Genomic DNA, 11,801 nt, shown 5'->3' with positions numbered 1-11,801 from the left:
ATCTGTTGTAATAGATGAGTCATCTGTTATCAATCTATCTTTAATTTTGTTGTAATAATAAATCATCTTGCGTTGTTATTTAATTTTAGTCTGTAACCTTGCTCTCAACCAAACACTTTCTTTCTTGTAATTGACTCTTTCCACTCCCAAATGCTCAAAAACCTACACCTCTCAACATCTTAAAAAAATAGACAGAATGAAAAAAAAAAATTAGTCAATCAAATAATGATTTTCTCATTTATTACATAAAAAATATTTACATCATTAAGTAGATCCGATAAAATAAATTGCAAATGATAAAAAAATATATAACCTGATAATAATAATAATAATAATAATAATAATAATAATAATAATAATTATTATTATTATTATTATTATTATTATTATTATTATTATTATTATTATTGTCAATCGAAAATCTATTGGGCAGTAGACCCCTCAGTCTTCGAATCCCACGAAGTACCCTTGCTGTAGCGGCCCTCAACTCTCACTCAAGTTCATGAACCAGCCTTTCAAATTCCTACACGGTGTCAAGCAGAATCGTCATGTACCAAATCATATCAGTTATATCTAGAACATGCACGAACAAATAACATAAAACACTAAACCACATATAATACCAACTGGTAGTTTAACAAAAAAAATGTGAAACTTAACTAGAAAATAGATGCATGTTAATAATTTTCATATTAGAACAAGAAAATAAAACATACCTCAACGGACGAACAAGAAATTTATTTTTGAAAGAGAAGTGATTGAAGATATAATGATGGTTTTATGCAAGACAAGATGCAAGAGATAGAGCTAAGGAGACCTATTTATAAAAGATTGAATGAGTGAGTAGTGCAGTGTGTTAGGCAAAAAATCACGACCGTTCACCTCTTTTTTAATAATTATATCTCTTAATTAAATCGAACTTGGTGACTTTTCGATTATTTAAATTTTAAAAATAGATTTAAATACAAAAAAGATGAAAAGTCATAACTTTTCATCTTTTGGGTATTTTAGTTATTTAAATTAAATAGCTACAAAATTGTGTTTATCGTATTTTTTTCTTACTATTTATTTATGAATTATTGTTTTAATTAAATGATCGAAAAGTCAGGACCCTTGAGTTCTTCCAACCGATGATCTGATTGTTGCAACATATGGTCCATCTGTCATAATATATGGCCCTTATGTTACAACATATGACTCATCTGTTGGAGTAATTGATTCATTTTTGCAACATATGGTTCATCTGTTGCAACAGATTGTTCATTTGTTGCAACAGATTGTTCATTTGTTGCAACAAATTATTTATTTGTTGAAAAAATAAATCAATAGCAAGATTTATTCAATAGAAATAATAACAAATCATCATTTATCAATACACCATTTTTACCATTAGATTAATTAAAATCGTAATTGAACTTACTAATTCATCTTTAATTTTAGTTAAATCAATATAGTTATTTTTAATGATAGATTAGTTTGAATCATTTCAAATAAAGTTGGTCATTTGATCACTCTACTCAGGACGAACATACTTAGCTAATCGTGTAATTACCAAGAGATTAATTGAAACTGTAATTGAACTTATTAATTCATATTTTATTTTAGTTAAATCAATTAGTTATTACTAATAATGGCTTATAGATGAATAACATGTTGCAATAGATGAGTAATTTGTTGGAAAAGGCCAAACGGTTAAAGACATTTATTGAAAATGACCAAACAGACATAGACATCTGTTGCAACAGATGACTAACCTGTTGCAATAGCTAACTCATCTATTGAAAATTATCAAACAAATATAGACATCTGTTGCAACAAATGACTAAATTGTTGCAACATATGATTCATCTATTGGAAATTATTAAATAGACAAGATATATGTTGAAAAATAATTTAAAATACTAAAGCTCAAATGTTTTTAGGAGAACTCAAATATTTGTCCCCTTGTCTAAGGTCTTGTATTAAAGACTTGTCTTAAATTTTAATTAAATTAATTTAGTTTTTATTAATAATTGCTTAATTTGAATAAACAAATGACTAACGTGTTATAAACATCTGTTGCAATAGATGACTAACTTGTTGCAATAAATAAATAATCTGTTGAAAAATAATTAAAATACTAGGAAACTCAAATATTTTTAGGAGAACACAAATGTTTGTCCCATTGTCGTAGAAACGTCTTTAAATTTAGCTAAATCAATTTATTTATTACTAATAATTGATTAATTTGAATCAACAAATGACTAACAAGTTACATCAGATGATTCATCTGTTGGAAATTATCAAACAGATAAAAAATTTATTGTAACAGATGGGTCAACTATTATAAAGCAATTAAAATACTAGGAAACTTAAACGTTTGTAGGAGAACTCAAACGTTTGTCCCCTTGATCCTTTTGCATTTGATATGTGGTATATTATTTTTGTCTTCTTTACCTATTTCATGAAAATTTTCATGTGTTTTACTTATTCGTTGTGACCCTTTTGAAATTTTTGAAAATTTTTTTAGGTTGAATTTTGTTCGTATATCACTTGGACATTACTTCATATCTTATTTTGTAAGTAAAATTGTGATTTTTGTTGAATTTCTTATTTGGTGTGTCTGCTACTACTACAATGGATAGACCCTGCAATATGAATCCAACATATGAGTCATCTATTGCAACAAGTGAGCCATCAGTTGCAATATATGACTAATCTGTTGCAACAGATGACCCATATGTTGGATTCATGTTACAACACTATAAAATAAATCCAACAGATGAGTAATCTGTTGCAACAGATTAGTCATATATGTTGCAACAGATTACTCATTTGTTGCAACAAATTAATCAAATATGTTGCAACAGATTACTCATCTGTTACAACAAATTAGTCATATATGTTGCAACAGATTAGTCATATATGTTACAACAGATTACTCATTTGTTGCGACAAATTAGTCATATATGTTGCAACAGATTAGTCATATATGTTGCAACATATTACTAATTTGCACAACAGATTAGTCATATATGTGCAATAGATTACTAATCTATACAATATATTAGTCATATATGTTGCAACAGATTAACAGATTAGTCATATATGTTACAACAAATTACCCATCTGTTGAATTCACGTTACATGTTTTATATTCATTGTTAAAAAACAACAGTAGCAGATACATCCAGATGAGAAATTCAACTAAAAAATAACAAACATTAAAAAAAAAAACATAAAAAATAACAAACACCAACAAATCAAGTTTCTCGTTTTAGTCATAACTTAAAAGCCCTAATTTTTTACTTGTGAAAATCTAAAAGAAATGATGAAGAACTCGAAGTTGTTGTCCCCAGAGAATGTTGTCATGTCGACTGACAGTTGAAAGTCAAAAAAGAACGGGCAAGAACTCAAAACTATTTGTTGGCAGAGGTTGAAGTTGCACAAGATTGAAAAGGAGAAATTTGGAAAGTTGTTGGTCGGGAGAAGTTAGAGAGAGAAATTATCGAGAGAAAGAGAGAAGAGACATTGATTTGCAGAGAGGAAAGTTTTGTGGGTGTGGGTTAATTTGTATTTTTGAAAAGATTAAAAAGTTTGAAAAATATTAATCAAGTCCACAATTAACCTAATCAAGTTTTTTAATTATGTTTGACACTTTAAGTTGGTCAATGCCACCAATCCTTCATTCAAGACTTAAAAGACACTTTTCCTTCAATTTTCTTTAGTTACTTATTTTTTTGCTCTCTTACGTTCTATTCCTCTTTTGATTTTTCTTCTCTCCCACTTTCATGGTTACTGATTTAATAGTTGACTTTTTTTCTATTTTTTCACAAAATTATAGTATATACTTATATTTGTTGTTTATTTATTTTAACTGATTTAAAATATTTTACATCTTCTCTATTTTAGATTAAGGAAAAATTAGTATTAGTTTTATCATGTTAATGTATAAACAACATAAAAAGTAAAGTATAATTCTGATAACTTATTGTACTTTTTATGTAGTTTCTAAATATGTACATTATTTTTAAAAAGGTTTAAAGATTGTATGTTTGAACGCACAATTAAAATAAAGAAGTTTAACTTCCTCTGTTTTGTTGTTCATGTTAAGGTAGAGTTGAACTTTGTCTAACTCGCTCAAATCAAATTCGATCCGCTTATATCTGATTCGACCCACTTATTTTTGAGGTCCCATTCACGTACTTAGTTATTTCCTTGAATTCCTTTAATAGAAATCTTGACTCCGCCACTGGCTTCTCGCATAATTTGTGCAAATATCATTCATGAAAAAAAATAGAATACGAGCAATCTAACCATATTATACAAGCCTATGGTGATCGTAACATGGGCATTAATTAATTTTACTATAATTCAAATTGATCGATGATAAGAGTTTGTTTGGTACGTGAAATAAGATATAACTAATTTTAAAATTAACTTTAAAATGTATTTATCCCATATATAATCAAAATAAAATAATAAAATAACTTATTCAAAAATTACTTATCTTAAAATTATAAAATTAAAAATAAAATAACGATTGAGAATAACTAATTCCGAAACCAAACGAGCTGGAAAAGACATCGTTTCCACCTCAAACTATATCTGAAAAGTCGAAGCCACACTTAAACTATACTAGTGATCTATATTACACACCTAAACTATAAAAAAGTAAAATTATTTACATCCTGTCAGGCTACCACCACTCGCATGTGGTGTAGTGTTTTATACGCGCTGCCACGTCAGCATCATGTCAGTAAAAAATATCACTTTTTTTATAGTTAAGGTGTGTAATAGGTCACTTATATAGTTTAGGTGTGGATTCGACTTTTCGACTATAGTTTGGGATAGAAATGATGCCTTTTTCTTTAATGTTTTTAGTCATTTACTTTTATTATTTAATAGGATGGACGCGCCTAAAATAAGTGTAACACACGCACCTTAAAATGGAAGTTTCAGAAAAGTAATAATATCACTTTTATATAATTAAGATGTGTAATAGATCACTTATATAATTTAAATATGATTTAGATTTTTCTTATATTGTATGGGGTGAAAATGAATCCTTTTCCAAGTTAAAATCTTGCCAACTTTCAACCATATTATATAGTACATGGTATGGAGCACCTAGTATAGACGGTAATTACAAATTACTATTTTATTTTAATTTCACTTCGGAATATAAAAGATCCCACTTCTTAATCACCAAAGTAAAATACAGCCGAAAAACCGTGACTGAGCGCGTGTTCCCACGCTCTTCCACTCTCCTCCCCTCCCCTCTCCCGTCTCTCCGCCATGGCTACGACGGAGCAACCACTGAAGAAACGGAAGCTTTGCGAACAACCATCACCACCACCGCCACCTCAGTCATCGCCTCCTCTTCCTCCGCCGCAACCACCACCGCAGCAGCCGGTGGTTTTACAGCAGTGCAACAGCAACGGTGCGCCGGCGGCGCTATCTCAGGATGAAATTATTAAACGGAGAAGGAACCAGGAAGAGATTCGGAATGTTTATGAGTGCTATAAACGGATTAAATTCTGCATCTCACAGAACGATGATCGTCTTTCGTCTGAACTTGAACAAGCGTATCTCTCTCTTATTACTGCTTCAAGAGGTCAGTATAAAGCCCTAGCCTGTTTTTGCCTAAATTGTGAAGTTTGAGTATTTTCATATAGAGATTTGGAAGAAGTGAATGTTCAATTGCTATTTTTGTTTAGTTGCTTGCTGGAGAATTAGAATAGGGCTGAAGTTTATACAGCTTATTTAATCTCTGTGTTGTTGTTATGAGAACGTTAAGAGCTGGTAATTTTGTGGAGATTGATCAATTACATGAATTTTTAAGTGTTTTTTAGGTGTTTCTGGAATTTTCCCCTTGTTGATTTATGAACCCTAGGTTCTAGAAGTTAACGTATCGTCTGGTTGGACTGAAAAGAGGAGAGGTTGAAGGACTGTAAGTATATGTGGAGGGTTTGTTTCTTTTCCATATCGGACTGGAAGGAAGAATTATGCTCCCTCCGTTTTAATTTGTTTGTGTGGTTTTGATTTGACACAGAGTATAAGAAAAAATGGTTTTGTGAAGTTTTGAGTATTTTCTTTGAGAGATTTGAAAAGTGTGAATTTTGAATTGCTATTTTTTTTAGTTGCTTGCTGGAGAGTTAGAATAGGGATGAAGTTGATACCGCTTAATTAATCTCTTTGTTGTTATTCAAAGGTTAAGAGCTGGTAATTTTGTAGAAATTGATCAATTACATGAATTTAAGTGTTTTTAGGTGTTTATGGGGTTTCCCCCTTGTTGATTTATGAGCCCTAGGTACTAGAAATTAACGTATTGTCTGGTTGGAGTGAAAAGAAGACAGGTTGAAGGATGGAAAGGGAAGAATTATACTTCCTCCGTTTCAATTTGTTTGTGTGGTTTTGACTTGACATGGAGTTAAGAAAGTAAAGAAGACATTTGATTCTCTTGCTTTTAAATGTGCCTCGTGTATAAACTTAGAAGTAAAGAGTTACTGTAAAAGAAAAGAGACATTCTTTTTGAAACAAACTAAAAAGGAAAGTAAGACGAACACATCGAAATGGAGGGAGTATCTCATTTACTTCCTTTTCAACTTTAGTAAATTACCATATTATCATTCAAAAAAAGGAAAAAGAACCAATGTCAAGTATAAACAAACCGACAAGAGTGATGCAAGCAAGGGATATAGCTTCTCATGGTTGAGGTGAGCTTAGAGAACTGTGTTTTGAGTTACTGCTTTCAAGGTTGGACCGATACTAAGCTATGTTTGTTCAAATCCTCCAAAAAATGCATAATATTTGGAGGACCTGACACAAATGTTCTTCAAGTGAACAGGATTGCTTGTTCAAATATGATTTTAAAAGATGAAAGCCTTTTACTCTGAGAATAGCAACATTCCTCTTTGCCGTGGTCTTCTGCTTTTTTTAGCCTCTATCTCGAAGAATCCACCCCTCCATCTTTTGCGTCAACTTCTGTTCAGTTATGTAGTAGTAATTATTTTCAAATTTTCATGATCTTATTAATAATTGTATTATAATAATTGCCATCAATATTCCTGGTAGAACACATCATGCTGATTCAGCCTATTTGTGGTGCTGAAATAATTGAGTTTTCTGTAAGATTCTAAACTTTATTTTTCATCTATGATTCTGGGTTGCAGGCTGCACAAGTGTACAACGTCTAGTGGCTGATTTTATTCCTCGTTTTTCTTCATATTGTCCCACTGCTCTTGAAGCTGCAGTGAAAGTTGTTATTAATATGCATAACTGGAAGTTAGCTTTGATTGGCAAAGGAGAAGATACAGACAGTGTTGCATTTGACACTGCTAAGGCATGCATTTTTGGTCTAGCTGATATCTGTCAAAGTGCTGCTGCTGAGGCACCAACATCATCAGTTATTCGAGGAATTTGCACCACAGTTTTTCATGATGCATTCACCTTCTTCATGTCCTGTTTTGAAGGGAAGGATATTTTCGAGATTGCTGACAAGGAAATTTCTGGTATTGAGGATGCTCATTTGTTCTCTGAGTACCAACAAAAAATTTTAAACAAGGAACAATCGGTACTGCTCAAGCTATCTGAGTTCCGTGTACTTTGTTTCCTCAGAATTTTCTTTACTTGCCCCAAAAATTCAATTGCAACTTGTTTTGAGCTCATTGGCTCTACTGGATCAGAGGAATCTAAGCGGGAAGGATATTACTTACTTCATCAGTTAACTAACAGGCTTGATGATGCTGTTGGTCATCCTAGGAAAGGCGGAAATAACACGGTGACATCACCATTGAAGTCCAGAGAAACAACTCGCGAAAGTAAGGATGCAGATGATGGCCTTGAGGCATGTGGCAAACAAGTCTCAGACAATTGCTCTCCTGTTTTGAAGAGCTGCTTATTAGGAAAGGTATACATCTCATGTAACAATTTTACTTTGTACAAATTAACTTATTAACTAGTCATTTATTTTTCCGTTCCCCCCTTTATCTAAAAGCGATTTTCTGAGTTTCTGATAGCGGCAGCTTTGTGACACAAGTGCTACTAGTTGTTTTTTGAGCAAGACAGTGACATAATGTTTGATTCTTTGATCCATATTGAGATAATATCTGGGCTTATGCTATTATTATTTTTATTTCCATCACTTGCAGCAACACAAATAAATGCAGTTTACTTTAGGAATGTTACTCCTCTATATGGTGTTGTATGATTTGATAGTGGAAACAAGAGTACAGCTAGAGCTGTTAGCAATAAAGCACTCATTCCATCCCTAAGCACTATCAGTTTCACAACATACCCGTTGCTCATAATTGGAAGTTCCTATTCTTCCTCTCTTCCTATTTATAGTTGAAGCATTGTTTGCATATTTTACCTTTCCTCTCCTTCATTTTCATCTTTATTTCCATCTCCTCAAGCATTTAAACTATCAAGATACCTGCTTTTCTTAACCTTTTATGTTAATTTGTGAACCATTATATTTTTCTCATCTATGATCAGATTTGTCTGTTTCTCCTTTGTTTAATACTTCTAAGCTTCCTTGGAACAACAGAGACCAGCATACTGGTTTGCTGAGTTTGTGGTTTTAAAATCTTCAAGTTCCCATCCAATTTAACCTGAAAAGATCCTTAAATTCTTAGATTCTGCTTCTGTGATTCAGTAGTTCGAGACTAATCCTTTTTATGTATAAGTTGAAAGATGGGACCTTTTTTTGAAACCAAAAAAAAAAAAAAAAAAAACTAAAAAAAATTCAGTACATCTACTTATATGTTTTATGTTACTTTCTTTTCTTTTTCCTCTTTGAAGTATTTTCATTTTCATCTTAAACTTGTTATTAGGTAGTGGTTTACTTGTGGAAAATCATAGCAAGCATAAACAGTGCAGATTCAGTATATTGTGCATTTTATTTTGATGCAATTACTTTTTTCCTAGTAGGAAGGTACAGATGACAGGAACCTAAACTAATGGTTTAGGTCTGAGACTTGCCATATGGTTTCATGGATTATGGTTACCTCCCCAAGTAATTTGTCTTCCTCATGAGGAGGTTCAATTGAATTCATTATAAGCTCCTCCTTTTCTTTGCTTAAGTTCATTACAAATATAGTTTGATTATATATTTCAAACATATTATCAGAATATTGGATTCTATTCTCTAGAAGATTTGTTTAAGGCTTTAACTAAATACAGTGCAACCACAACTTAGAGGTCATTGCTGCATTTTCAACGAGTGCTCAATGTTATCTTAAATAGTTTGTTTCCTTGTTAATTTTTGCATAAATCATACAATAACATAGGAACATTGTTTCAAGGAGAAAGAAGAACTTAGTGCTTAAAAGAGAAAGGTGAAAGAGCTTTTATAATATGAACATATTACTAAATAAAAAAAAGGGGCAGCCCGGTGCTCTAAAGCTCCCTCTATGCGTAGGGTCTGGGGAAGGGTCCAACCAGAACGGTCTATCGTACACAACCTTACCTTCCATTTCTGTCAGATGCTGTTTCCAAGACTTGAACCCATGACCTCCTATTAACATGGAGGCAACTTTACCGGTCACTCCAAGGCTGTCCTTCGAACATATTACTAAATAAAGGGGTGAATTGAGCTCTACATAGTACATCCAATGTTTCTCATGACTTGAGAACTTTGTTATAGTTCAACAGAAATGAGGGTGGAGGATACATGCTTAAACCTTGAGGGCAGTTTTTGTAATTTAATTTGTTTAACTAATCGCGTAGGTTTCTCGTTTAAGTTACGTCTCCCTTATCTGAACCCTGATTTCCATCCGCTCGTGAAAAGTAATGTATGATGATCATATGTAAATATTCGATTCTTCACTTTAGATGTTATCATGGGGAAAATATTTTTCTTTATGTTTGAACTGTCCCTAGAAAATCAGTTTTCTTATGGCAATTACGCTGGAATTTCCAGAGGGCTAAATTTTTAGTTCGATAAAGTATTTTCCTCTTCCCCGCCTAAAAGTGATACTCAATATGATAGATTCTCTTAGTTTTCAAGGCTTTTGGTCAAGATGTGCACTATTATGATTCATATTTTTGGTCTATAAGGCTTCTGCTCAAGATGCACTGTCTTTGCATCACTTATGCAGGCGGTAGAGAAAGATCATTCTCTGAAGAGCTGGATCTGCTCAAGGTTTAGGAAACTAAGTAAATCAGCTTCCTCTCAAGTTGTTTCAGATATTTCCTCAGTTCTTGAAGGAATATTGCAGTCTTTCTTAGATGAAGTGAAGGCAGAAAAACCTCATGATGAGGGTGATGAGGATGGTTTGGATAGTGCAAAGTATGCTAGTGAGTACTTGGGTCATGAGCTATCTGCTAAAAAATTAACTCATGAAGTTTCTGGAAGCCCAGTAGTTCCTCTGGGAGCAACTCACCGTTCCAGTATGAATTCAAATACTAATAATGGTGAGACTAGGTCTTTGTTTTTTGATTCTAAAGAGCCTGGAGATTTACTGAATACCAGGCCTTTGGTGTCCATGGAGGTCTATACCCAGCAGATTCTTTCACCTATTGTTAGAACACCGTCGAATTTGAGGAATATTTCATCTGATGGAGGACATCATGTCATGATGGAGAACCACCACCACATTCTTAATGTGGACCATCCTATACCTGCCTCAAGATCATCAGCTGGAGGCATGAGTTGTTCCATGGAGTCACCTTTGCAGCGTTTACCACTGTCTCATTCTTCCACAAATCAAGTGATCTGGTACACTGATGGAGACCCAGCTGCAGCAGACATCTTTTCTGCTTCAACGCAGCTATGGTTGGGGTCTTTAGGCCCTGATGCATCTGAAATTCTTGTCAGACATAAGTTTGAGATGTTTGGTCCAGTAAATCAATTTGCATTCTTTGCATTCAAAGGTTTTGCTTTGGTTGAGTATCAAAACATTATGGATGCGGTGAGAGCCAGGGAAATCATGCAGGGAAATTCTCTTTGGGGTGCTGATCTTCGAATAAAATTCTTGGATATAGGATTGGGTCGTAAGGGGGTTATCGATGGTGTTGCTGTTGGTTCTAGTTGCTATATTTATGTTGGAAGTGTTCAGAGCCACTGGATGAAGGATGATGTCATGCATGAGCTGAGAAAAGCACTTCAAAAAGTTCCTCGGATGGTTACTGATTTAGGCAGCGAAAGAGCATTGCTGATGGAGTTCGACACCCCTGAGGAGGCCACAATTGCTATGAATCATCTGAGGCACTGGCGTAAGGTAAGGAGTGACTGCATTCAGCCCCAAAACTTAGCTCCAGCTAATGCTTCCATGCGTACTGAAGGTATAAGACCTAGCTCTGCCCCTGGTTATGTTGGCACAGGCAGCAATTTTTGTGCCAATAGTACCGTTGGGTCATCTCACTTCCAGAATGTGCTTGAGAACCATTCTACTCATGCTTCAAGAATGTCACGTCTATCTTCTTTGCTTTCACAGTTGAGCACCAAATATAATGTGAAATACGATCCTGGCTATAAGAGTCATCATATGCCAGGGAATTGTGAAATAATGCAGACAAATACACTACGGATTAGCATTCCAAATGGTAGCTCCTTGTTTATCACAGAAGATGAGCTTTTGGCTATTTGTAATCTTGCCATTGACAAAAAAGGTTCTATCATCAGGTTGATGAGAGAAAATATGCCTATGGGTTCTTGTTGGCTAGTTGAATGCAGCAGCATGGATTCTGCAAATTCTCTCCTGAAGACCCTTCGTGATTGTCCTGGGTTATTCTTCCACATAGAATTCAGGTATGTAATCTTATTCCCCTTACAATCCCCCCCCCCCCCCCCCCCCCCCCCCCCCCCCCCCCCCCCC

General features: G+C 33.7%; 1 protein-coding gene across 1 annotated transcript in view; it reads left to right on the top strand.

Moving 5' to 3' along the window:
• The first annotated feature begins 5,156 nt into the window (after positions 1-5,156).
• The window catches only part of LOC107868620, an 11,295-nt gene continuing 4,650 nt past the window's right edge, over positions 5,157-11,801 (top strand). The window contains exons 1-3 of the mRNA XM_047411129.1: positions 5,157-5,596; positions 7,155-7,891; positions 10,083-11,734. Coding sequence (XP_047267085.1) covers positions 5,278-5,596; positions 7,155-7,891; positions 10,083-11,734 — 2,708 coding nt within the window. The 5' untranslated portion in view covers positions 5,157-5,277. The remainder of the gene's footprint in view (positions 5,597-7,154; positions 7,892-10,082; positions 11,735-11,801) is intronic.

Source organism: Capsicum annuum, chromosome 4 (assembly GCF_002878395.1).
Source record: "Capsicum annuum cultivar UCD-10X-F1 chromosome 4, UCD10Xv1.1, whole genome shotgun sequence".
Lineage (NCBI taxonomy): Eukaryota > Viridiplantae > Streptophyta > Magnoliopsida > Solanales > Solanaceae > Capsicum > Capsicum annuum.
This window is presented reverse-complemented; position numbering and strand designations above follow the sequence as displayed.